Here is a 26,801-nt window from a genome sequence, read left to right as displayed (position 1 = left end):
CGGAGGACAGGCGAAGGTCGGTACACAAGGGTTCAGGATCAGAAACGAGAAGGTGCGGGAACGAGGCATGAATGGCAACGATCTGCCAAAGCCAGACCGTCCGCCGGGTCCGAAATATACTGGGGTTAGTTATCCCTGATGAGGCGTCGCCAGGGCTGGGATCGGCAGGACCATGACAGTACAATGATTTACATATTCGCTTCAAGAAAAAAAAATAGATTTCAAATTTTCTTGGTATCGGAACCCTTAGGTGATACCTGTTCTGACAACAAGACAAGATGCAATACTTATGAGGTCGGGGAAAAAAATACACTGCACAACACGCTAAGAAAAAAAAAAAGATTATAATAATAATAATGACAACAACAAAAGGAATAAAGTGGTGGGAATCAATGAACAAAATTAAAATAAACTTGATTTGACATTATGTAGTTGCATCTGATGGTGTAGTGGTACACACGCCTGCCTTTGGTGCGGGCAGCGTGGAATCGACTCCCACTCAGTGGTGGTGTCCATATCTGCCCTCCGACTGACTGGCGACCACTTCAGGGTGTCATCTGCCTTTCAGCTGAAGTTAGCTAGGATAGGCTCCAGCTTTCCCACAACCCTTGTGAGCATAAGTGGCTTGGATAATGGCATGAGATTGTTTGATGTTATGGCGTATTTTGTCCAGTCTTCCCAATGTCCCTCAAACTTGTCTTGGTCTTACCTCAAAATGAAAGTTAACTTTTCCATTTGAAAGATGTCTTGAACCACTTTAATCCAATCCTCAACTGTGGAAGTATTCTTCATCAACCATTTCCTTGTGTCATGAGCAAGGCTGGACCACGGACAAGAGGGGTGTGGCATGTCCACCACTCCGAGCGGTTTCATTTCTGACACCTGTCGCCGGTCACAGCTGTGTCACATGAGGCACTGTGATTAGATCATGTATTTAAAGGCCAAGTGTCATGAAATTGATGATTTTTAGTATGTTATTAATGAAAAAACAGCAGCCTGTATGGACTCATCCGTTTTTTCAGCACAAAACATGATTTTGACGGATATGGCTTTGTGTAACTCCCGCCATGAAAATCCTCTCAAGGGATTTGTTTTTGAGAAGAAGCAGGAAGTGACATACAGGGCAGAAGCACGCTCAAGCGGACTCGTTTGTTTCTATTCGTTTTACCTCCTTCGTTTTAGCCAAAATGCCGGCTTGTTGCATTGCTGGATATTTTCCAACACTCGGGGGGATGGATTTACTCTTCATAAGTTTCCAAGAGACCCGGATCGTCCTGAAAAATGGATTGCACAGGTGCAAAGAACGAGAGCTTCCTGAGTATCAAACGACAGGTAAGTGTGTATACAGCGACTAAAAAAAAAAAAATAGTAGTTTGGGGCGGACCACGTAATCTGTCTCTCATAACGTAACAAAAGATCCGTGTGCGACGACAATGGCAAAAAGCGGCCTGGTTCGGCGCTGTGTTAAAATGAGCCACCCCGGCCGACAAGGACGAGCTGGCCGAGCCGGCTGCAGGCCTTGTCGGCCGGGCTGGCTCGCGCTGTGGAAGTGGATCGGGCAGGGTGGCGGTTTAGCTGTGATCCGCACATCATCTAAGTATGGCTCGAAAAATAGGGTCACATTGCCCTGGTAACGGTTGTGAGATGTTCTCTTTGAAAAGAGCTTCCGTGTCAGAAGGGGCGTGTTCGTCTCCCATAGGAGGGGCCACAGCGTGTTTTCAATGGCGAATGTCCGGGTGACGTCACGGACAGGGGATGCAGCCAATATGGTGACCACTTGGATGTCGACTAACACTTCCGCAACTTTGCGCATGGATGACCCGCTCTCCGCTCATATGTATTTTTCCGTATCAACATTGAAGTGAATAATGTTATATGTATTTTTCAATACAATATCTATTTCAGAATGTCTATAGGGATGACACTTGACCTTTAAGTTGGAGTTTTGTCACTGGCATTTGCCAGTTCGTTGAGTTTGCTTTCCTGCATCCAATGTTACTCCGCCACTGCGCCATTATTGTCGTGTCACACTTTTGGTTATCTCTTTAGTTGACTCATAGTTACCGGACATTGTTTCTTGTGTTATGGATCCTACCTTCTTGGACTAATGTGTAGTGCACAACGTTCGTTTATAACAAAACCCACTGAACATCATGTCCTCGTCGTGGAGTCCTGCATTTGAGTCCGCCCGTGTACCGTTGGTTTGTGACAGAACGAACTGGCCAGAAGAGGACCCAGCAGGGAAGACGCGGCGTCGTCGGGCACGTGGAAGGGGATGCCGCCTGCCTGGGGATCAACCATCTCCTATCTGGGTGGGCTCCATGATGTCATCCTCGTCAACCTTGCCTCCCGCACCGCCCGTGTACCATGAGTACTTCCCAACCACGACCCGCTCACAACCAGATATTGTTTTGGATTCAGATTTTTCGGATTACGAGGAAAACTTAAATTTATTTGACCGACTGCCTGATTCTGACTTGGACAATGAATTTGAACTTTCCCTCCCGGTGATGTGTCTCGAGGATTTTGTTTCGCAGTCCTACACTTCCCGGTCCGGTATGCCTTCACCTGGTGAGTCCAAGTCCTCTTCCCGTAATCTTTTTTTTTTGGAACCCGTTTGGCCATTTATGCAGGCCCTGCGGGCGGCAGACAGATGAGACGCCCAAATAGGATGCCGCCTGGCGTCTCCCGCAGCGTGGCGACCAAGTCGACCAAGGCACAGCGGCATTCCGCTCCAACAACAGCCGAACCTCAGCTGACCTCTGCCGCCAACCAAGAAACAGCAGGAGCCCGCTTCCGCCCCAGCGACGGCTGAGCCTCAGCCGACCTCTGCCAGCGCTTCGCCGACAACTGAGCCACAGCGGCATCCCGCTTCCGTGTCAGCGACGGCCAGGACGCAGCCATTATCCATCCACATGTCTCCAGCGACGGCCGAGCCTCAGCCTACCTTGGCCGGCGCTTCGCCGACATCAAAGCCACAGGGGCATCCACGCTTCACTGCCGTCTGAGGCGGCGGGCTGTGAGTTGTCGATCTTTGACAATGCGGATCTTATGGACGGGATTCAGCGCCAATTGGACATTCTTGTTCTGGGATGGCCACAGCTGTTTTGAGCCCGTGCGGCAGTGACGAGTGACCGGCTGCTGAGCCCTGCCCACGTCGCGGTAGCCACCGACCCGCTGCCGAGCCCTGCCCACGTTCTGGTGGCGGCTGACTTCCTGGCCAACCACGCTCATGGCATAGTAGCAACTGACCTGCTACCAAGCCAAGCCCTCGTCGCAGTAGCAACCGAGCCAAGTCCATGTTGCTGTGGCGACTGCCTTCCTGGCGAACCACGCTTACGCCGCAGTAGCAACTGACCCGCAACCAAACCAAGCGCACGTCGCGGTAGCAACAGACCCGTTACTGAGCCATGCCCACATGGAAGTGGTGACAGATTTCCTGGCGAACCACGCCAACCCCGTGGTAGCCAATGCCAATAATTTTTCTTTTTAGATTATCTCTCACACTGGAAATGCACCTACGACAAAAATTTTCGACCCCTCCGTGTTGACCAAGCCGAGGCCACAGATCCGGGAGGAAGTCGAAAAGTTGCTCCTTAAAGTGGGCCTGTCATGAAATGGATGATTTTTGGTATATTATTAATGAAAAACCCACGACCAATACGGTCCCATGTGTTTTTTCACCACAAAACATGATTTTGACGGATACAGCTTTTTGTAACTCCCGCCATGAAAATCCTCTCAGGGAGTTGTTTTCGAGAAGAAGCAGGAAGTGACGTAAAGGACAGCGGCGCCCCCTCGTGGACTCGTTTGTTTCCATTAGTTTTTCCTCCGGGAAGGGAGCTCGTTGTTTCTTCGTGTTAGCCAAAATGCCGGCTCATTGCATTGCTGGACATTGCTTGAACACTCTGGAGAATGGAATTACCTGTCATGCTCCTGGATTCCAGCCAGGGCTGGGCGTGGCCAGCTAATCTGAAGGTGCACACCTGCGCCTCATGACCTTTGATTAGACCCAGTACATATAGGACCCGGGGGACGACTATTACTCTGCTAGATCGTTGCTCTTCATGCCTCGTTCCCGCACTCCTGCTTTCTCGACTTCTGACCTCCGTGCACCGACCCACGCCTGTTCATTGACCACCCTCCTAAGCCCATTCGTACTGGTACTACGAATTGTTTGGACTGTCTACCTGATCTCAGACCTCGGACCGAATAAAGGTTTCCTCTGTACTGTCTGCTGTCTCTGGAGTCGTGCATTTGGGTCCACCCTTGAGCCCCGCATCGTGACATTACCGTTCATAAGTTTGAAAGAGACCCTGTTCGTTGTGAAAAATGGATGACACGGGTGCAGAGGACGAGAGCTTTGTGGGTTCCAAATAACAGGTAGGTGTGTGTACAGCTACTAAAAAAAAAATAATAGTTTGGGGCGGACCACGTTCAGCTTCCATCGTAGCAGGCACTGCGCATTTTCAACAGCGGAAGTGACGGTTGTCAACTAATATGGGGACCACTTGGATGTCGAGGGACACTCAATTGCGCAACTTTGTGCATGGATGACGCGCTCTCCGCTCACTTTTTTTTTTTTGCGTGAATACCGTTATATGTATTTTTCATTACAATAACAGTTAGAAAGATAGAGACACGCACTGGAAAGGAGAGGAATGAAGATTAGCCGAAGTAAAACAGATTACATGTGCATGAATGTGAGGGGTGGAGGAGGAAGGGTGAGGCTACAGGGAGAAGAGATACCGGGGGGGGGACGACTTCAAATACTTTCTGTCAACAATACAGAGCAATGGAGAGTGTCGTAAAGAAGTGAAGTAACTGGTCCAAGCAGGTTGGAACAGCTGGCGAAAGGTGTCTGTTGTGTTATGTGACAAAAGAGTCTCTGCTAGGATGAAGGGCAAAGTTTATAAAACAGTGGTGAGGCTGGCCATGATGTACGGATTAGAGACGTGGCACTGAAGAAACAACAGGGAGCAGAACTGGAGGTAGCAGAAATGAAGACGCCGAGGTTCTCGCTTAGAGTGAACAGGTTGGATAGGATTAGAAATAAGATCATTAGAGGGACAGCCAAAGTTGGCTAACCCTAACCCTAACCCCGACACAATTGAGTTCTCCAAATAAGTCATCGATGTCCACATAGCATGAACAAGATTTCCTGGATAGAGCATGATGACAGGACTGTATATTAGAAGTTGAAATTTCTCTTCTTGAAAAATTACCATTTGAAGTATGACTGTGTTATTCACATTTGTCATTTTCTACTTTCTAGAGAAAAACTGTTTACGTATAAAAACATTACATTTACGCACATGGGTATTGACTCATTCATTCAAAGGGTGATTCAAAAAGAAGCAGGGAGCAAACACATGGAATTCATATTTGTATCAAGTTTATTACACAACTTGTCATACGGTACATACACATGAAATTTCAAATCATCAATAACCTTTTGATAATACAACACGAAGCTCACTGTTTCAGCACAGGAGACATTTATCGAGATAAAAAAAAAATGGAAAAAAAATCGAATCTTTCAAGTGACGAACAAAAAAGGTTCTTAGCTCTAAAGTTGGCCTTCTGAAAATAGTATCAACTGAGCTCGTTAGCTCGGCGGCACGATCAGCACGATGGAGGTTCAAGCCGGGCAGCGTGATAGCAGCGTCGGGCAATCGTCCACAAAGCCAAGTCTCCGTGAAGCACAAAGCTGCAGAACGTCCGGAGTCTTTCACGGAAGCGTTAGACGATGTGCCCGCTTACGCAGCCGGACTCGTGTACCGGATCCCGAGGCTTTGAAGAGTGCGCCGAATAGCAACTCTGGAAAAAGCTTCAGCAAACTGGTGAGAGTTGTGGAAAAAAAGTCAGAAGAAGGCTCTCTGATGGTTAGCAAGTCCTCTCTTGTGGACTTGAGTCCTACGACGCCCGTGGAACAAAAAAAAAACCCCACAAACAGTAACAGAGAGCATTCCCGAGGCTACAACACTGGTAGGCGTGAGGTAGGGAAGTTAAATGGCGGCCCGCAGTGGGGTGGTGGGTAAATCAGCAAAAAATGTGAAGCCGGTGAAAACAACCAAGAGCATGGACAGGATTTACTGGAAACAGCATGACGGCAGTACTGTATATTAGAGGTTGAAATTTCTCTTCTTGAAAAATTACAGTTTGAAGTATGACAGTGTTACTCACATTTGTCATTTTCTACTTTCTAGAGAAAAACTGTTTACGTATAAAAACATTACATTTACGCACATGGGTATTGACTCATTCATTCCAAGGGTGATTCAAAAAGAACCAGGGAGCCAACACATGGAATTCATTTTTGTCTAAAGTTTATTAGACAATTTGTCATACTGTACATACACATCAAATTTTAAACCATCAATAACCTTTTGATAATACAACACGTAGCGCACTCCTTCGGCACGGGAGACATTTGTCGAGATAAAAAAATGGACACATTTCATTTTGTGCATGTGTCTTTCCCATTGTTGATCAAACTGTACAAAAATGGTCCATATCACTTCCTCCTTGTGAAGCTGTTGCTCGGGATTGTGATAGGCCAAACGTCCTCAGAGTTCAACGGAGCAAACGGAGCACCGCCGCCGAGATGCAGGCCAAACCGCCGAAGGCGACGAGGACGGTCCTCACTCTCGACTCCACGTCATCTTCCTCGAAGAATTCTGCAAAGCCGTTCTGATGAGGAAGAAGACAGAATATGATAAGTTGATATGTCAGTGTTCGGAAATTACGCAGTACACGTTTGGCGCATTGCTCACCCATGCGTTGTGCTGCACGAGCCAGGTGCGCTGATGCGACAGCAGGTAGGTGGACACCTCCTGGGCCACGAGCGCCACACACCCCTCCCGCCGCATCTCCTTCAAGGCCTGAGACAGCACGGCGGCGAAAGCCAGCAGGCTGGCGACCCGACCCCAGTTGGTGGCCCCGTCTGCAAACTCGAGCCTGGCCACATTGCTGACGAAGGCCATGTCGTCCCCTCTTCTGTCCATTGCAGGGTTGTTGATGTCGAGAAGATAGAGCCCGACCCAATCTAGAAAACAAGCACATTTATGTTACCATTGCAATTGTTTCATTACCTCCTGTGTATACATATTATAACCCTCTGGGCTTAAAAAAAAAAAAGTATTTGTCTGTTAATACAAATGTAATGAAAGTTCACAAATGTGGAATGACTCTTAATTTGTTTTACATTTCAAGCTTACGCTATTTTGATAGAGAAGCAAGCTACAGTTTCAATTCAATTGTACCTTTTGGCTCGACTATGGCCTCGAATGAAGCTAACGATTTTAACAGGGGAAGTGGTCCCTCTACTGGCTGTAGAAAGATTGCACGATCAGCAAAATGACATGTAAAGTGTTTCTCTCTCTCTCTCTCTGTATATATATAAAACGCGGCTAAAATTCACACAGGCACATGGCAATAACAGAACATCAACAAAACTAATTATAAATAACATCATGAGTACAACCCTCATGCATCACGTGTACAACTTGCTTTATTACGTAGGACACTGACGTAGGCTACATACAGGGCTGTCCTATAGATTGCAGGACCGTCCTATAGATTGGTCATCTCATGGACAATCTGCAAATTACTAGTTCAAGTATTTCATTATGACTAACTGTCTTATTTAACTCTAATTATCTCGTAAAAAATTTCCACAAGGGCATATTTCGAGTTTTGGTCGTAACACAATACCGCTTTTACTGTCCCAACGTAAAGAGAAAAGTACAGTATGACAGTACAGGTACAGCAAATCAACGTTATGCTCATAAATGAAATACTGCTCTTAAAAAGCGTCTCAAAAGCATAAAAAACAACAACCAAACATCCACTTACGATTGTATACGAGCCTGTGTTTATCCACGAGTCTCTGCACGACCCTTTTTATCGTCGAATGGACTTTACTTTCCTCCCAACTGGCCGTGGTGGTCAAGCCGGTAAAGTCAGTGAGAAAGCGGCCGATAAGTCGCCTTGTGTCCGTGGCCAGGGCGTCGGGGTCGCCGGGGGTCTGGAGCTCCGGCGGTGGGGAGCCTTCAGGGCGACGATTCCCCCCCGGTAGGGCGCCGGGTCCCGGGTCCGGCGAGTCGTGGTTGCCCATCTCGGGGTTAACGGCTGGGGCCACGGCCGGCTGCGGGAACCCGAAGACACCTTCCGGGACCGGATTCGGACGAAACATCAACGTGGGCGCGATTCCAAGGTTGGAGTTGGGCCGCAACAAGTGTCGCTGGGTCGGCATCATTTGGAGGGTGTCTCGGTCACGGCAAGAAACGAGCTTTCCTTCCTCCGAACGCGCCAGCGTCTTGTCTCGGCGAGAGAGGCTCACAAATGACTGCATCAGTTGAGTGCAGGGCAAATATAAGATGGATCCCATCAGAGAGCAGCAAAATGGTCAGTTAATCAAAGAAACTTGTTTACCGCCAATCATTTAGTCACGTGCGCATCAGGGGCGTCCCCCGAACTTTTTTTTCCTTTTTTTCCTTTTTTTCCCCACCCTCCGGCGACTCAGGGCCACACTTGAAAAGTTCACCTGTTTCACGCTCCGCGCATGCGCAAACTGCCCGAGAGAACGACAGAAAGAAACGAGCGTAATTCCGGGATTTTCTCGTGTCAGACCAAACATGACGATTTTTATAAAATCTGTAATCTGTTTTTGTTAGGCAAAAATAAACAATAAAATTGAGGGTCATCACTCACCACTCACTGGTTCACCGTCATAAGATCAGGGCCACACAGACACTAGTTACAAATGCCGAAGTCACATTTTTACAATCCCTACCAGACTGATTCCATGTAATGCAGGCCGCTTTTCTGTCTCCGACGATCGTTTAGGAGACAAAGTTTCCTCCTCTGTCAGATAGTTTGACTGTTATTCCGAATTGCCAGTGTTCATGTTTTTTCCCAACAATCTTTACTTGTTACAATATCCCCATGGACCCCATTGTGTGAATTATTGTATAAGTATTTGTAGTAACCCCTTGGTGCCTTGCTCCTTATTTTTTTTTTTTTTTGATTGCAGTATGACAGAATGGTTTGAACATATTGTTTTGAATGTTTGTGTGATGTAATGGTTAATTTCATCTAGTGTCTGCATCTCTCTGTAGTTTTGTGTGTAACAGCCTTTGTGTTTTCCCATTTGATAAGTGAATTGTTGTGGCTACGAAATATCAAATGATATATGTCATTGTTTTAATATTCTATTTCAAAATAGCCTGTGGCGTACTGTTAAGGCGCTGCAAACTCTTGTTCCACGTGCCCCCCCCCCCCCATTTAGATTCAAGGACCCGTGTCACCAAAGGTCTGCACAAACCCGATTTCAAGCATTGCCAGCCATTTGTTTGGAATGTGTTATTGCAGAGAAACACAAACATCTATTTGCAATATACTCAAGCCTAAATGCAAAGTACTCAAAAATTGGTCAAATGAAGAAGAAAAAACTTTAATGAGCACACGGCCACAAGTTAAATGCACATATAACGCTTACAATATATTGGAGAAGAGTCAAAATCACTATATGGTGTCTTTGAGACTCTCATTTCACCCCCCAAAAAGTTGATCTTATCCATTGAACGCCGTATTCCGCGTATTATAGAGACCCCGTAAAACGGAACGAAAACGGGCCGGACGACCAGTTGGTCCCGTTGCCGGCCGGCCGTGCGTTGGCAAGCCTGCCGCCGGCTGGCACCCGAACAGAGACGGGCTTTGGGAAAACTTTGTACACGTAGACGTCTGGTGTCAACAGGCATGGCTTTGTGGCGCTAGCGGAAGACACGCAGCCTGTGAATGTGTCCCCCTGAAACACAGGCAATAAACGTGTTTTTTTTCCGCCAAGTGACTATCACCGAGTATTTGAAATGCTGATCTCGAAACTCTGAAATGTATAAATTCGTACCTCCTGATTACGTTACTTATTTTTTAAATGTGTAGTCTCTATTTATTTTAAAACTTGTTATAGTTGACCCGCCAGGGGGTGGGAAAAAATTTAGGGGGACGCCCCTGATGCGCACGTGACCAAATGATTGGTGGGAAAATAGTTTCTTTGATTAACTGACCATTTTGCTGCTCTCTGATGGGATCCATCTTATATTTGCCCTGCACTCAACTGATGCAGTCATTTGTGAGCCTCTCTCGCTGAGACAAGACGCTGGCGCGTTCGGAGGAAGGAAAACTCGTTTCTTGCCGTGACCGACACACCCTCCAAATGATGCCGACCCAGCGACACTTGTTGCGGCCCAACTCCAAGCTTGGAATCACGGCCACGTTGATGTTGCGTCCGAATCCGGGCCCGGAAGGTTTCTTCGGGTTCCCGATCCCGGCCGTGGCCCCAGCCGTTAACCCCGAGATGGGCAGCCACGACTCGCCGGACCCGGGACCCGGCGCCCTACCGGAGGGGAATCGTCGCCCTGAAGGCTCCCCACCGCCGGAGCTCCAGACCCCCGGCGACCCCGACGCCCTGGCCACGGACACAATGCGACTTATCGGCCGCTTTCTCACTGACTTTACCGGCTTGACCACCACGGCCAGTTGGGAGGAAAGTAAAGTCCAGTCGATGATAAAAAGGGTCGTGCAGAGACTCGTGGATAAACACAGGCTCGTATACAATCGTAAGTGGATGTTGTTGTTGTTTTTTAATGCTTTTGAGACGCTTTTTAAGAGCAGTATTTCATTTATGAGCATAACGTTGATTTGCTGTACCTGTACTGTCATACTGTACTTTTTCTTTCCGTTGGGACAGTAAAAGCGGTATTGTGTTACGACCAAAACTCGAAATATGCCCTTGTGGAAAAATTTACGAGATAATTAGAGTTAAATAAGTCAGTTAGTCATAATGTAATACTTGAACTAGTAATTCGCAGATTGCCCATGAGATGACCAATCGATAGGACGGTCCTGTATGTAGCCTACGTCAACGTTCTACGTAATAAAGCAACTTGTACACGTGATGCATGAGGGTTGTACTCATGATGTTATTATTTATAACTAGTTTTGCTGATGTTCTGTTATTGCCGTGTGCCTGTGTGAAGTTTAGCCGTGTTTTATATATATATATATATATATATATATAGAGAGAGAGAGAGAGAGAGAGAGAGAGAGAGAGAGAGAGAGAGAGAGAGAGAGAGAGAAACACTACATGTCATTTTGCAGATAGTGCAATCTTTCTACAGCCAGCAGACGGACCACTTCCCCTGTTAAAATCAAAATTGCCCGATTCGTTAGCTTCATTCTAGGCCATAGAAGAGCCAAAAGGTAGAATTGCATAGAAACTGAATCTTGCTTCTCTATTAAAATAGCTTAAGCTTGAAATGTAAAACAAAATAAGTCATTCCACAATTGTGAACTTTCATTACATTTGTATTAACAGACAAATACTTTTTTTTAAGGCCAGAGGGTTATTATATGTATATACTGGAGGTAATGAAACAATTGCAATGGTAACATAAATGTGCTTGTTTTCTAGATTTGGTCGGCCTCTATCTTCCAGACATCAACAACCCTGCATTTGACAGAAGAGGGGACGACATGGCCTTCGTCAGCAATATGGCCAGGCTTCAGTTTGCAGACGGGGTTACCAATTGGGGTCGCGTCGCCAACCTGCTAGCTTTCGCCGCCGTGCTGTCTCAGGCCTTGACGGAAAAGCGTCGGGAGGGGTGTGTGGCGCTCGTGGCCCAGGAGGTGTCCACCTACCTGCTGTCGCATCAGCGCACCTGGCTCGTGCAGCACAACGCATGGGTGAGCAATGCGCCAAACGTGTACTGCGTAATTGCTGAACACCGACATATGAACTTATCATATTCCGTCTTCTTCCTCATCAGAACGGCTTTGCAGAATTGTTCGAGGAAGATGACGTGGAGTTGAGAGTGAGGACCGTCCTCGTCGCCTTCGGCGGTTTGGCCTGCATCTCGGCGGCGGTGCTCCGTTTGCTCCGTTGAACTCTGAGGACCGTTTGGCGTATCACAATCCCAAGCACCAGCTTCACAAGGAGGAAGTGATATGGACCATTTTTGTACAGTTTGAGCAACAATGGGAAAGACACACGCACAAAAACCAAATGTGTCCTTTTTTTTAAGTCAATATATGTCTCCCGTGCTGAAACAGCGCACTTCATGTTGTATCATCAAAAAATTATTGATGATTTAACATTTGATGTATATGTACAGTTTTACAAAATGTCAAATAAACATTATACAAATATGATTTTTATGACTTTGCTCCCTTCTTTTAAAATCACCCTTGGAATTTATGAGTCACTAACCATGTGCGTAAAATGTAGTAAAACTAATCCGTAAACTGTTTTTCTCTATAAAGTATAAAATGACAAAGGTGAATAACACAGTCGCACTTAAAATGTTAATTTTTCAAGAATGGAAATTTCAACCTCTAATATACAGTACTGTCATCATGCTGTACCCAGTAAATCCTGTTCATGCTATGAGGACATCGATGACTTATTTGGAGAACTCATTTGTGTACATCCAGATTGAGCAAAACGACCTACAGTGGTGCCTCAGTTCTTGAACACATTCCGCTCCAAAAGGCTGGTTGAAAACCAAACTATTCGGAAACCGAAGCACGTTTTGCCATTACAATGAATGGAAAATGAAATAATGCATTCTCAGCCTAAAGCTTTTCCTGATAATAAACTGCATCGTAGAAATACATGTATATTTTAAATCTTCTTCTTCTTATCCTTTCGGCTTGTCCCGTTTGTCTCTCTCTTCCCCCACCACCCCACTCATTCACGTACATATATTCTGTTTTACTTCGGCTAATCTTCATTCCTCTCTTTTCCAGTGCGTGCCTCCATGTTTCTAATTGTTCCTCCGCCTGCTCCCTGCTTTCACTGCAAATCACAACATCATCTATGAACATGATAGTCCAAGGGGATCTCAGTCTAACCTTATCTGTCAGTCTATCCATTACTACCGCAAACAGGAAGGGGCTCAATGTGGATCCCTGATGCAGTCCCACCTCCACCTTAAATTCTTCTGACCCACCAATGGCACACATCACCGCTGTTTTGCTGCCCTCATACATGCCCTGTACTATTCTAACATATTTCATGTATAGTTTAAATACTTCATGTAATTAAATCATTGAACAAATATATTCATTTTTTGCTTAAAACGTATGCTTTAGCCTAGTAGAGTATGCTAGGCTGGGACTGCATTGCCGTATCTGTAGCGACTTGGCCCCCAGCCTTGTAAAACCTTTTTTTAATGAAGAAATGTGCAGAATAACTTTAAACAAGCAATAATGAAAAGGGGTAAAAATGGACAATTTTTTTTTATTTGCACAGAAAGTATGTCATGTAAAAACAAATTTAACTTGCATCTTGAGGTTGGGTTAATGGAACAAAAGAAAAAAAGCAATGCAAAACAACTGTTTCAAATGTCTTAGGTGGGGGTTTATCACAAAGAAAGAATCTCATGTCGACTGTTTCTGCCGTCTTTTGAGCACCTTCCTTAAGTGGCTCATCACAACGTCATTGACATTTCGCAGTGCTCTGCAACATTTCGCTTTGTTGGGGTGAAGAAGTTCTACAAAATTATGGATGTCGTTCCATTTGGCGCTGATAGCTTTAATATTGGCACTTGAGACATCCTTCCTGCCTTTAGCCTCATCAGACAACATCTCCTCCCTTCCTCGCCAACACTATCCTCAGCGAACTGCTGCTCGTAAACGAAAATTAAGAAGCAACTTTTCTACTTCCTCCCAGATCTGTGGCCTCTGCTTGGTCAACACGGTTGCTCCTTTGGCAACATCACTTGCTTTGAGGGCATCCCTGTGTTTCAGAATGGTTTCTAGTGTCGTTTTCGCCATGCCATACTTCTTCGATAGCGCAGAAACACGCAGACCAAATTCGTGCTCGGCTATCAAATCCTTCCTGAAGTCGACAGTTTTATGCACCACTTTCCTTTCTTCAGCAAAAGCGGTTCCACTTGCCTTCTTTGGAGCCATGATCAGAGGTTAATGTTGCTCAATTGGAAGAAAAAAAGTCACGACAGTACTGGGAAACGTCTGCGAGCAGATTAGTGTGTGAGTAAACTGGTTGGCGGGCGGTCACACGCGTTACATCTTTTCCAAGGGTGCGTTCGAACACTTAATAACAAATCGTCGTGGGTCAGCTGGTCAGGGCGTTCAACTACCAATTTTCGTTCGAAAACCAAAGCAAAAAAATCTCGAAATTTTCGTTCAAAAACCGATTTGAACGAAAACCATGGCACTCAAACGTGGGCTTGGTTTGGTAGCAGGTCAGTTGCTACCATGCCATGAGCGTGGTTTGCCAGGAAGTCAGCCGCCACCACAACATGGGCTTGGCTTGACAGCGGGTCGGTGGCTACCGCGACGTGGGCACGGCTCGTCAGCCGGTCACTCATCACTGCTGCACGGGCTCGAAACAGCCGTGGCCGTCCCAGGACGAGAATGTCCAATTGCCGCTGAATCCCATCCACAAGATCCGCAATTTCAAAGATCGACGACTCGCAGCCTGCCGGCTCAGTCGCCAGTGAAGCGTCGGGGAAGTCATATGAGACTCGGCCGTTGCTGGAGCGGGATGCCCCTGTGGCTTTGTTGTGAGCGAAGCGCAGGCAGAGGTCGGCTGAGGCTCGGCCGTCACTGGAGACATGTGGATGGATAATGGCTGCCCCTGCCCCTGTGGCTCGGTTCGTGCGTCGTGGTTGGGACGTACTCATGGTACACGGGCGGTGTGGGAGGCAAGGTTGACGAGGATGACATCATGGAGCCCACCCAGATAGGAGATGGTTGATGCCCAGGCAGGCGGCATCCCCTTCCACGTGCCCGGCGACGCCGCGTCTTCTCTGCTGGGTCCTGATCTGGCCACTTCGTTCTGTTACAAACCAACGGTGCACGGGCGGACCCAAATGCAGGACTCCATGATGAGGACATGATGTTCTGTGGATTTTGTGATAAACAAAAGTTGTGTATGACAACTCAGTCCAAGAAGGCAGGATCCATAACACAAGAAACAATGTCCGGTAACTATGAGTCAACTAAAGAGCATAAACAAAAGTGTGACTCGACTATAATTGCGCAGTGGCGGAGTAACATTGGATGCAGGAAAGCAAACTCAACGAACTGGCAAATGCCAGTGACAAAGCTCCAACTTGAAGGTCAAGTGTCATCCCTATAGACATTCTGAAATGGATATTGTAATGAAAAATACATATAACATTATTCACTTCAATGTCTATACGGAAAAATACATATGAGCGGAGAGCGCGTCACCCATGGGCAGACTTGCGGAAGTGTTATTCGACATCCAAGTGGTCACCATATTGGCTGCATCCCCTGTCCGTGACATCACCCCGGACATTCGTCATTGAAAACACGTGCTGGACCCTGGTGCTGGAATAGTTGGACAAATAATGGACAAGAAGTCGTCTTTCTTCTGATCAGGAGGACGTGAGAGACAGGCCAGTTACAGTCTCCAAACATGTTCTGAACCAGCCTCTCACGTACTCTTTTTTTTTTTTTTTTTTTAATTAGAAAACACACAAGGTCTAAAGGAGGGGTGAGCAGATAAAATGAACAAAGATACAGTTTTGGTGATGATGTGGCATATTTTTGGTTATGATGGAGTTGTCCTTGGCCACTTGTAGGAAGATACTGTTGCATCTGTGTGTAGGAGCTCGTCCTGTGAACAAGACTCTTCCAAGCAAGGATGATACTTTGGCTTTGTTGCAAGTCCATCATAAATATATTAACGATAACTAACATTTCCCCCCTTTTTTATTATGTAATTGCGCAAATTCTTATATCATCTTGCAACTTCTCCTAACGAATACATTTTTATGAAAATGATTACACGCACAATGTAGAATAGAATAGAAAATCATCATCGTTTATTTATTCATCCTGTGTCTGTTATTGAACTATTCAACTTCTACTGTACAGGCAATTTCATTTGAAGAGTGGCATAGAAGAGAGAAGTTGAATGGGAAGGATCAAACGATCCAACATACATCTGCGCATTGGTGTTCCCATGGTCTTCCAAGTGAGTGTAAATTAGTTGAGCAAGTGGCAGCTGGATTTGAGTCCTTCCTGTGTTGTTGGTGTGTCAACCAACAAGAACGTGGAGAGAATGAACTACAGCCACTACAATGTCCAAAATTGGGAAATTGGACTCAAAAGTGTTTTCGAGGTTGTGCATGAACAACTCGCGGTCACTTATTTAATGCCAATTCAAAACCAAATAGCCATGGACATGCTCCTGGCTGAAAAACGTGGTGTCTGCGCTCTCTTTGTGGAGCAATGCATCTTCATCCTGAACCGTATGGCTGCTGACAGGTAGTCTGATCAGGGCTACAGAAGGCCTTAGGGTCCTTGACGGTAAGGTGAATGAACACTCTCGTGTTGACACCTCCATGTAGGACAAATGGATGAGTGTGTTCGGCAAATACAAAGCACTCGTCTCATCCATTTTAATTCCATTGTGGTTTTCGCAGCTATTTTGACTTTGTGTGGTTGTCGCTGTATTCTCTGTCTGCGCTCATGCCTAAACTGAATTATTACCACAGCAATCTCACCCATGGAGAACAAAATGGCAAAGATGTATCCTTTGCTAGGGGACAAATCATGAGGAAGTATTCTAGCTGACTTGTCTTATCTGTTTCCAGATCCCGGCTGTTATGACGATGCATAAACAATCATTTTTCCTCAGAGTGTATCAAAGTAGTCGAAGATCTGGCAAAGTGTCTATTTTGGATTTATGTGACAATTTTAGCAAATTTTAGATAAACAGGAGGGAATTGTTGGAATAATTGGATATAAGGTTATCTCATATTTGCTTTCTTGGTTGATTTGAATGGTTCATTGCTTATGTGATGCAATGCAATCGAGAGACCCGTTGGGTGCCATGAAAACTTTGCTATGATGTGCTTAAACAATATGATGCAAAAAAGTTACATTGGGTGCTGTGGAAACACCAGTGATGCAGAAGACAACATAAAGACTGACGATCTCGAGAGGGTGGTGAAGACATCGCAAAGACTCACATGGACTATTTTTGTCACGGTTGCTTTGTTTGTCACATTTGCGTTGTTGTGATGCGGACCATGCTAAGGAATAAAAAAGTGGAGACGTGGAGATGTGATTAGAATGGGTTGGAGACTGTGAAAGAGACATACCACGTTCTCCTCGCAAACCAGAAGTTCTTCTTGTCTTCCTTCATTGAAAAATTGAAAAAACTTGTCCTACGCTGCTTCAACCTGACAAAGGCAACGTTGATTGTATGTGGGATTGTCACGTTAATGCACTTTACGAATACAATGTTGAAGAAATGTTTTCTGAACCACTTATTCTCCCTAGGGCCAGGCTGGGAGGGTCACACTGCTGTTGAATCGTGGGCGGTTGACTGAATCAAAATATGCAGTAAAATGTTTCACCTTCCTGGCGCACCAGACTGCAGATTCAATTCATTGGGATGATACACTCTCAGCCAGATAAGAGCGTGAACGCACAAACTTCTAGGTTACTGCATCCAGAGTGCGCAAATGACCAGAAGGTGTGCAAATAGTAAAGTGGACATCAGACTAGATAGTAAAAAAAAAACGCAAAGGTCCATGCCTTTTGTGACCTAAGCGAGAATATTGTATGTACAGGAGTTCCCAAAGGTCTCAGATGAAAACAACTCCCTGGCGACCAGGCTAGTCTCCAAGAAACCTCGAGGAGATATCTCTGCAATCAGCAGGTACTTGTGTCGCCATCAGGTCACCAACCAGAACTGTCAGATATTCAATGCATAGTCACCAGGTGAGTTGTCATGGTGAAAGACCACCTCTCGTTGTGGCACTGCTTTCATCTCTTTTCACGCACTGAATGAAGCATAAACCACTGGAGCTCTTTGGGGGTAATTTTGATTGATAGTTTGACCCACATTTAAGCGGAAAACACATTGTTTAGGTTTTACGTCGCTCAACCTGGAACCTTTCTGACACACTTTGAAAGTGATACAGTGCTTGTAATTTTACCAGTACTTTTTTTTTTCCGGGTGTACACACAAGTATCTGAACATCAATACTTATGCCACCTCTGAGTGTACTCACCCGCCCAGTAAAGGTCCACTAACGGCTCAAGGTCGTCGATTGAACCTGCGTTGCTAATGGGAAGGTTTCCGTCACATTTGATGTCTCCATACTGTTCTTCACAATTACTCATCCATGTTTGTGTAAGTTCTTTGCCCAAAGAGCAAACTGCCTTGTTGTAATGCTCATTGCCAACGCTGCAGTCTGACTGGAGGAAGCTCAACACCTCCAAAGTGGCGTTTTGTTCGCTGGCCAACTTCGTCAAATCATCCATCACTTGACTGGAGTTGTTCCCGATGAGCTACGGTGGGTAATGGCGCGACAGGCTCGTCAGGGTAGCTTTCATAACAGATCACCTGACACACCAAAGAGGCACCGGTACGGAGTCGTTCTAATAGTTAGCCACTGCTATATCAAACCCATTATAATCAACTCATTGTATCCACAGGGGGCAAATACATTAGTACACCTATCAGATTGCAAAACCTCCCATGCAGACCCACAACGGGAACTTCTACGCTAACGCCCGCGACACGAGTGGGCAGATATTCCACTGCGTACCAATCACTCAATATATTATATTCGAATTGTCTGGTCACATGGCATGAGAAGGTTTTTGTTTTAAATGAATAGCTCCTGCAGATAAAAAGATATACAATATAATAAAATGTACACACGGAGAAGTTGATTTATGTATTCATTAAAAAAAAAAAAAAGCCAGTAACAAATTCAATGTACCCGTTAGCTTGTATGTTAATCACAACAGATAGCAGATGAAGATGTAAAATGAGTATGAACCATCTTAACCAAACCGGTCCTAACTGTTGCGTTGGGTTTACAACTGGTGTGTCAGTGCAGTGACCTAACTCAATGGAAAGTACCCATGTAAGACTGACTTGTTTAATTTACCACTTATCCTCATTCCAAATTGTGAGACATTAATTTCAATGGAGGAAAAACAAATATGCAAAATTGTTTAAAATGTTTATTCACAGTTTAAAAAAAAAATAAAAAAGCAGTTTTAGTAGTATTTGCCAAGAACTCCATTCACTTATTTACCAAAACAACAAAATGGTTGCACAGACTTAATGGGAGATGTATGTGGATCAAACTTCCTGTCACACTCCATATCCAGGACACCCAAAGCTCATGGACCGTGCAGTCTTTCTACCCACAAGCCTCCTCCCTGGCCTCGGCAGTGACCCGGTCTTTCCAGGATGGTTCAAACCACGCAGGGGGCTACGCTTGGGGGAAAGAGCAGCCTGGCGGGCCTCCTGGAGCTCCCTGTGGGGAAAGAACATTAAATTGAACCAATTTCTCAGTGGTGAAACAAGGCCAGCAAGGTACAAGCTAGACAAACTATACCTTGGGTCACTGTAATTTTTGTTTAGAGAAAATTCAACAAGTTACTCTTGTCATATATTTATTCTTAACAGCTCCAGATGTACATGGCATAATTTTGTGCCATTATATTGGAGAAGGTAAATGGTTTTAAGGAGGTAGACAGTGGTGTACGTCCCCTCTGAAGGCCGAGGTACCAAATTGAAGGCTTGCCACTGCAAAGCCTTACAGACGCTTTAGATTACAAGTGTCAAACTCAAAGCCTGCCACGTCATAATGTATGTGGGCTGTGAAAGTTTCCTACATTTTCCTTCACTTCTTACTTCTATAAAAATATTTAAATGCAAGGGGAATTATGTACTATGACAGGGTAAGTACCAGGGCTCCCACACAGCACAAACTTCAGTTATATCCGCCATCACCTCTGAGGATAGCCATAGGATGTGGCTAACGATGAGATGCTAGCTAATAAGCATTTCTCAGCGGTTTTGTTCATACCAGTAAAGATACTGTTACGTTACAAGGCACTGGTAAATTTACCGTTATCACATGATAAAAGTGACACCTGTTGGTCATATTTAATAGTGCACTTCCAAAATATGACCTCCCATTATTATAGAGTTCTCTTTCCCAACCTTTGAGCCAAGGCATGACATCAAGTAAGGAAAATCCAAGCATAAAGTAAGTTTCTTTCGGCTTGTCCCGTTAGGGGGTCGCCACAGCGTAACTTGTAACGGGACAAGCCGAAAGAAACTTACTTTATGTTTGGATTTTCCTTACATGATGCCATGCCTTGGCTCAAAGGTTGGGAAAGAGAACTTAAATGTTACCGAAACGATAGTTTTGCTTTATTCATAAATTGACCCAACTAGTGTGAATTCTAGGCCTGTTTAAACTGTAAATGAAGCTAATTGCCATTTACTTTGCCTTCTTACTTTTCAAGCATGGCTGTCCTGAACTTTTCAACATTCAGCTCTCGGCGTAGCTGAGCCGCCAGTCTTCCAGCCCTCTCCTGCCGTAAGACGCTGTGCTTGCATAGCTCCCTGGCGGAAGGGCGTTTGCTCGGGTCTGGATCCAACAACAACTAGTGGGATTCAAATGAAACCTGTCAAGTCTTGTCAGAACAATAAAGTGATTTTCTATAAACAAAATCAAACAGGCTTTCCAGAGAGAGGAATACCTGAAGCAGCCCTTTGAAAGCAGCGGAGAGCTCTCTTGGAAGCATGGGAAGGTTGCCCTCTCTGAGTTGATGCCACTCCTCTCCATTTTGGGGCATTGGGGGAGCCCCTGCTGCTAGCAACACGGTAAGCCCCAAAGCAAAGATGTCTGCCATTGGAAGATGGGTGTAGTCCTGGTGCATAAATAGGAGATGCACATTAAAACAAAGCTCTGCAATTTGCACAGTAGTTTATTTTTTCTTGAGATCCATTTTACCTCATGGAGAATCTCCTTGGCCAAAAAGCGACTGTCCCCTTCCTCAACTTGAGGATTATTGATAGATGTCACATGACCCAGATCCCCTATGAAGAGGAGATTCAAAATATATTGAAGCCACACTCCAAATAAATGTATAGAACCTTTGGTTCTTTGTACTCGTAGCGACGTCACAGCCTCTCAACCAGGCAGCCTAATGACTGTCCTCCCCCACTTTCTAAAAGAACAATACTGTATCATCTGATTTTGGTCTGTTGCTCCAACTTGGAACATAAATATTGAGTTTTGCCACACAAACTCAGACTAGTCTATCCTAAGTCTTGTTGCATGAATTGATGAAGCCTGCTAGGATGAAGGGCAAAACTTCTAAGACAACCAGAACAGCCCAGACGCAATGGATTCAATCCCCCAAGAAGGACATGACGATGAATGACTACATTCACAGGGATGTCTATTGGTACTGTACATGTAGTTTCTGCAAAGTTTCCTGAACCTCTCAAAGTACCGGTGCTTCTGCGCACATAGTGTGTTCCTCTGGCCTTTATAAATTACACAACAACTCAATCTGGACTTGTTTCCAGTGAACAAACACCAATTGGACCTACAAAAATTAATCCCTGTGGTGGAAACGCACCATTAGGTATTTAGGAACCATACCAATTTTATATACAACTCCTGCTGGGTGGTTTCCTTCATCCTCTTCTTCCTCACTCACTGTGCTTGAGACAGAACACTGGCAAATAAATATATTACCTGAAGACACAAAAGGAGATGTATAGGAAGCAAATTAAGTCGAACTGCTGTATCACATTGTACAGCTTCTGCATTTCACATTTTTTAAGATTTGAGTTCATGCATTATTCATTGAAAAATAAAACATTTTAATCTATCTCACTTGCAGAGAAAGCAAAAAGAAATCCAGGGTTTCTGCAACTTTTTGCACATCTGCACAGGTGAGTTAGTGCGCTAATATAATATACAAACAGAACGATAATACAAAAAGCAAACTTACTCGGTTTGATGTCCAGGTGCACAAGTCCTAAACTGTGGATGTACTTCAAACCCATGGAAACTTGCAACAGCAAATCTTTCAACTCTGCTTGAGAAAACATCTCCCCTTGCATTTCCTTATTCCTGATAACATGACTGAGACTTCCTCCTAGCTCACACACATACAAAACACACGTCAGAAAAACCACATATGTAGACAAAAAAAAAAAAAAAAAGTGAAAACTAAAAAATTCTTACCATTACAATACTCATTCTGAATAATCATATGGTCTTCCTCGGCCCATGCAGAATAATAGCGAACTACGTGGGGATGGTGGCCAAGAACTGCATGTGCATACACTTCCTTCAGAGCCAGCTGCCTTAGAGGACAAGGGATTGAAAGAAATATCAAATGTAATTTTCCTGCTCATTTAACAGCAACAGCTTTCAATAGCTTAAACTATGAAATAAATGTGACACTATATATAACAATAACTAACAGTATTAGGTCACATCTAATCTAGATAAAAAAAAAAGTGAAACGACAATTTATGTTTCAAATAAATCTGCTTCCAAACATGTAGTCTCTTAGTTTCAAATTACATCTTTTGACTACTTACTATCAAAAGAAAAAAAAATTGCATCTTCCTTAAAATGTAAATAACTGTAGAAAGTGGCAGGCATTTACAGTGAAGAAAATAAGTATTTCAACACCCTGCTATATTTCAAGTTCTCCCACTTAGAAATCATGGAGGGGTCTGAAATGTTCATTGTAGTTGCATGCCCACTGTGAGAGAGAATCTAAAAAGAAAAATCCAGAAATCACAATGTATGATTTTTTTTCAACGATTTATTTGTGTGATGCAGTTGCAAATAAGTAGTTGAACACCTGTCTATCAGGTAGAATTCTGAATTCCGCCTTTAAAAGTAGAGTGGCCAGTTAATGTTGCATGTTTTTAGAATGTAGAAGGAAACCGGAGTGCCCGGAGGAAACCCACGGAGGCACAGGGAGAACATGCAAACTCCACACAGGCGGGGGCGGGATTGAACCCGGGACCTCAGAAATGTGAGGTCAATGCTTTACCAGCTGATCCACGATGCTGCCAGGATGCACAGTAGATTTATATAAAAATATATATTTTTTAATTAAATGTATTATGAATTCACCATTAAATATTAGTTTCATTGGTGCTGTAAGATTTTATTTTTCCCCTTTATCTGTGAAGGGCATAGGAAAGGTTGGTTCTGTAGACATTGCATACAATCAGTAGCCAAGTAAAAGATTGGCAGTGCCATGTTTCCAACTTACTCGTTTGCAGAGCCTGCAAGGGGTCGTCGTGATCGCTTGATGGCATACAGGCAACCATCCAGCCTCTTCACACACTTGAAAACGGTTCCAAACTCACCCACGCCAATGCGCTCCAGCTCCAGGAATTCACTCTCATACCGCGACAGCATGAGGGATTGGACAGCTTGCCTCTGCACGCACACACAGAGGGCCAAAGCATCGCTTAAGACAGAACCCACGTCACAATGCTGTATCGTGAGTGCGGTTATGGCCAGGAGGAGTCTTATTTGTACCACCATATATGGTAATCCATCCTGTGTACACATTCTGACAGATTTGGTTCAGTCAGAAATTCCGGAAGACAAATTGATAGCTTATCATTTTGAACAAAAAAAGAATGGAGGCAGCAGCCAAGGATGATGCAGCCTCTGCTCGGGAGATGCCGTCAGTGCTACAAATAGTTGTACCTTTGGTGGAAGGAAGGCTTCATCATCCTCTTCTGATGATGTCAGGCTGTGTTTGAACCTGAAAGACAAAGAACAATGCTGAAGTTATTGAATACGCCAAAACTGGTTACCCTGTTTTACCACAGAAATCAGTACCGAAGCCAAATAGTTAAACAGAGTGGAACCCCAAATGTGAAATGTCCAAAAGGTTATGTATAAAATTATTTTATTTTAAAAAGGCTTTAAAATTTGTCAGAAAATTACCTGTACAGGTGCACACGCAAGTTCAAACCCTTGCCAGACGTACCATGAGATCCCAGTATAGCCATCATCATTTAAATGATCTTTTCTGCTCAAGTTTTGTAACATTCTAAATGAGTCTTAAGGGTTTTAAGAGAAGACCAATAATATATAAGGGGATCTTGTTTGATGTGCCTTCCACATCCTAAACAAAATCATTAGGGACCCAAAAAGCATGCTGAATCTGCGTCCACAAGAATGCTTACTGATGTATGTGCACAAGGGTTGAACTTAGTGGTGATGTGTCACAGTTTGCAAGTCAAATTTCACATTTTGCACATCAAAAAATAATAATTGGAAACCAAAACTGCAAATCAGGTTTACCCTGATCACGAAGATTGAACCACATAATGGCCTTTGTAACACAAAACGCGTCACAAATATGTGAATCATTTTCTGTGTCATCTGATTTTCAAATTTGAACGTACGGTATTGGCTTGGTGTCCCATAACAGATTGTGTTCAACCTGATTGGGTTGAAAACACTAATCCATGGGGGAGATCATGTGCACATCATAACCTTGCATGGAATTGGGTGAATGAGCAAGGGGATTGCCTGTGACTGATAGGATATGTTTGATTCTCTCAATGAGTATACAGTAATTATAGTGGCAGCGTATGCCGGCCATTCGTATGAACTACTAATCCTCAATAAAAGGCATGTGGTAGCTGCGTTCATTGTCATTAGTTAAGTTTAGAGCCACATTTTGTGTGATGTACAGTATGTAATGCTCATGACAAAGGAATCATCTGAACAAATGACTAGCTGGACTAGGGCATCTTTTACTTTGAAAAGTGACCTACAGTAAAACACCATCTGTCCTAGGGGAGACCCACTTGTAACAGGTCACCTATAATCATGCTTATTTTTGCATTAGCGTTTCACCTCCCACACACTTAACTCTAATAAAACATTGTAAATGGACTTTATTCATGCATACAACAAAATAGAAGCATAAATCGTACAGAAAATACTGTAAAAATTGCTGAATGCGCACATGCAAGTGCCTTAAAAAGGTAGGTCCTAGTAGTGTGGAATTTGGTGTTAGCAACTCTGCATGCAACATAGCAGTTTGTGTGTTTTAATGTTCTCTTGGTGTTAACTGCTCAAAAGTGTGTCAGTGTCTGGGGCTCTACTTCGCCACATCTGGACATTACAGTAAGAAGTATATCGTAAAAACTCATTAACAATGATTTTAAAAAAATGGCAAGGTAAGAGTTAACATTTAAAGCATTCACAAACTAAATCCACAATTATTCTATTCATATTAAAAAGACTTTACCTCCGCCCGTAATCTGCATCAGTATCACTTCTACGGCTGCTCATCCATCGCTGCTGCTCGCTGATCCTGTGCTCCGAGTTGGGGGTGAACGGGTTCACATTGACTGAAGGCACCTGGATCAGGCTTGCAACAGCCGAGGTGAAGCGCAGGGTCCTCGGCTGCCGAGTCAATTTAGTGGTGGAGTACGGCTGCGATGATTTGGACAACAGACTCTAAAGGAGGGGTAGAGGCAGAATTGGGTTGACATTTGGGATCAGTTTTGATACCATATTAAAAACCACAAGAGGGACCAGTGTAACTTTGGCCACCTTTGGCGTGCTGGGGGAATCACAAAGCCTCAGCTTCTTCCAGGAGGCATAAGGTATGGGGCTGGTGCAGCATAAAGGTGAGGATAAGGCGTTGTTTCGACTCCGATGGCGCTGCACCCTGGGTGTCCTGCATGCAGGGCTGCTGGGACTTTGCATCCTGGACGTGCAGTCATCAGAGTTGCTGTCGCTACTGCTGCTGCTACTATTGGTGCTGCCGTCGCCGTCCTTTCCACAAAGTGAGAAGTCCAGCCGCTGAGAGATCTCGTCAAATAAATTTGCCATGCTGGGGTCTTCATCTAATGTATCAAACTAAGACCTGGGGGCTAGACACAGTCCCCAACATCATTTAGTACAGCTCACTCTAATCATGTGTGCCTTCATCATGTTTCATCAAAATATTTCACAAAAAAATTGCAAGTTGCCTTCACTTTTAACAAAAAAAAAATTTGGGTGACAGACCCCCATTCAAAATATTAGAGCAATCCATTTTCCTTGACTTGTGATTACAAAACTAATCTATCAACTCGTTTACATGTAATAATATACATTTCTAGGGTGTCACGATCTCAAAAAATACGGGAAACCCTAACTAGAGAAGTGCGGGCCAGAACAGAAACTTGTGATTTACAAGGAAGTAGACCAATTGGAGGTTTAACTTACAGTCTTTCGTCAGCACTCTCATAAGCAGACACTTAGCAAACTAATTCATTCATTCATTCATTCATTCATTCACCCACTCATTCACTCACTCACTCACTCAAGGTTAGCCAAGTACACGCTCTTTGAGAACAATTAGCTAATTAGTTCTGTATGTAGTCATTCCTACAAACAAAACGCGTAACCTAATATGAACACTTGATTGTTAGAGGGGACATTTCTGAGCCAGCCTGCCTGCCAGCCGGAGACCGGAAACAGTCCAATTAGGGACATTAGCGAACATTAAATGCTAATCCGGAAGGTTAAAAAAAACTTCTCTTTGTTGGGTTTGTAAAAGGGCGTATTACATTTGAATTTGTATTGCTAAGTTCTTACGTATACTCACGAGCATGCCGCATTCCTCACCACCACGCTTGAACTTCGCGCCCCATATGTAAATGACTTCCTGTTTAAATAACGATGTCACCGGGTTAACGTTTAATTGACACGTCAGCACTAAATCAGACCTGAAGTATTTCCAAACCTTATAAAGTTTTTTTTTAATTGTAAACTGTGTAGTCTACTTTACATCAAGTGCAGATTATGTTTAGATGATACGCAACATTTTAAATATCAACATGAATGTACTGTTAAGGACAACCCGGATACACACTGAATAGGAAGATAAGGTTATTATTTTCTTGGAGAATGCGA

General features: G+C 44.3%; 3 protein-coding genes and 1 long non-coding RNA gene across 9 annotated transcripts; 2 read left to right on the top strand and 2 right to left on the bottom strand.

Annotated features, from left to right (window-relative positions):
- Nucleotides 1-6,312: 6,312 nt before the first annotated feature.
- Nucleotides 6,313-8,469, bottom strand: LOC133502597 (induced myeloid leukemia cell differentiation protein Mcl-1-like). Its single transcript, XM_061823586.1, has 3 exons — nucleotides 7,858-8,469; nucleotides 6,777-7,048; nucleotides 6,313-6,693 (listed from the first exon to the last, which is right to left on the bottom strand). The coding sequence occupies exons 1-3, from the start codon at nucleotides 8,390-8,392 to the stop codon at nucleotides 6,577-6,579; spliced, it is 924 nt and encodes a 307-aa protein (XP_061679570.1). The 5' UTR covers nucleotides 8,393-8,469; the 3' UTR covers nucleotides 6,313-6,576.
- Nucleotides 8,470-10,040: 1,571 nt separating this feature from the next.
- LOC133502598 (induced myeloid leukemia cell differentiation protein Mcl-1-like) lies at nucleotides 10,041-12,178 on the top strand. Its single transcript, XM_061823587.1, has 3 exons — nucleotides 10,041-10,622; nucleotides 11,477-11,748; nucleotides 11,832-12,178. Exons 1-3 carry the CDS (start codon nucleotides 10,220-10,222, stop codon nucleotides 11,946-11,948), a joined length of 792 nt encoding a protein of 263 aa, XP_061679571.1. The 5' UTR covers nucleotides 10,041-10,219; the 3' UTR covers nucleotides 11,949-12,178.
- Nucleotides 12,179-16,700: 4,522 nt separating this feature from the next.
- Nucleotides 16,701-18,090, top strand: LOC133502255 (uncharacterized). The gene is made up of 3 exons (XR_009795414.1): nucleotides 16,701-17,267; nucleotides 17,347-17,542; nucleotides 17,640-18,090. It is a non-coding gene; the product is annotated as an uncharacterized LOC133502255 (long non-coding RNA).
- A 943-nt stretch (nucleotides 18,091-19,033) lies between these two features.
- On the bottom strand, nucleotides 19,034-26,789 carry wee2 (WEE2 oocyte meiosis inhibiting kinase). 6 transcript variants are annotated; one of them, XM_061821405.1, is made up of 12 exons: nucleotides 26,484-26,789; nucleotides 25,452-25,774; nucleotides 25,144-25,355; nucleotides 23,583-23,640; nucleotides 23,137-23,306; nucleotides 22,086-22,207; nucleotides 21,850-21,996; nucleotides 21,495-21,590; nucleotides 20,838-20,923; nucleotides 20,584-20,754; nucleotides 20,339-20,487; nucleotides 19,034-19,346 (listed from the first exon to the last, which is right to left on the bottom strand). In XM_061821405.1, exons 2-12 carry the CDS (start codon nucleotides 25,731-25,733, stop codon nucleotides 19,181-19,183), a joined length of 1,659 nt encoding a protein of 552 aa, XP_061677389.1. In that variant the 5' UTR covers nucleotides 25,734-25,774; nucleotides 26,484-26,789; the 3' UTR covers nucleotides 19,034-19,180. The 6 variants fall into 6 exon arrangements, with proteins under 6 accessions (XP_061677389.1, XP_061677390.1, XP_061677391.1 ...); XM_061821406.1 differs by having other exon boundaries at nucleotides 25,452-25,676; nucleotides 26,494-26,789; XM_061821407.1 differs by having other exon boundaries at nucleotides 25,452-25,676; nucleotides 26,484-26,788.
- Between the last annotated feature and the right edge of the window lie 12 nt (nucleotides 26,790-26,801).

This window comes from Syngnathoides biaculeatus, chromosome 6 (genome assembly GCF_019802595.1).
Source record: "Syngnathoides biaculeatus isolate LvHL_M chromosome 6, ASM1980259v1, whole genome shotgun sequence".
NCBI classification, from domain to species: Eukaryota; Metazoa; Chordata; class Actinopteri; order Syngnathiformes; family Syngnathidae; genus Syngnathoides; species Syngnathoides biaculeatus.
This window is presented reverse-complemented; position numbering and strand designations above follow the sequence as displayed.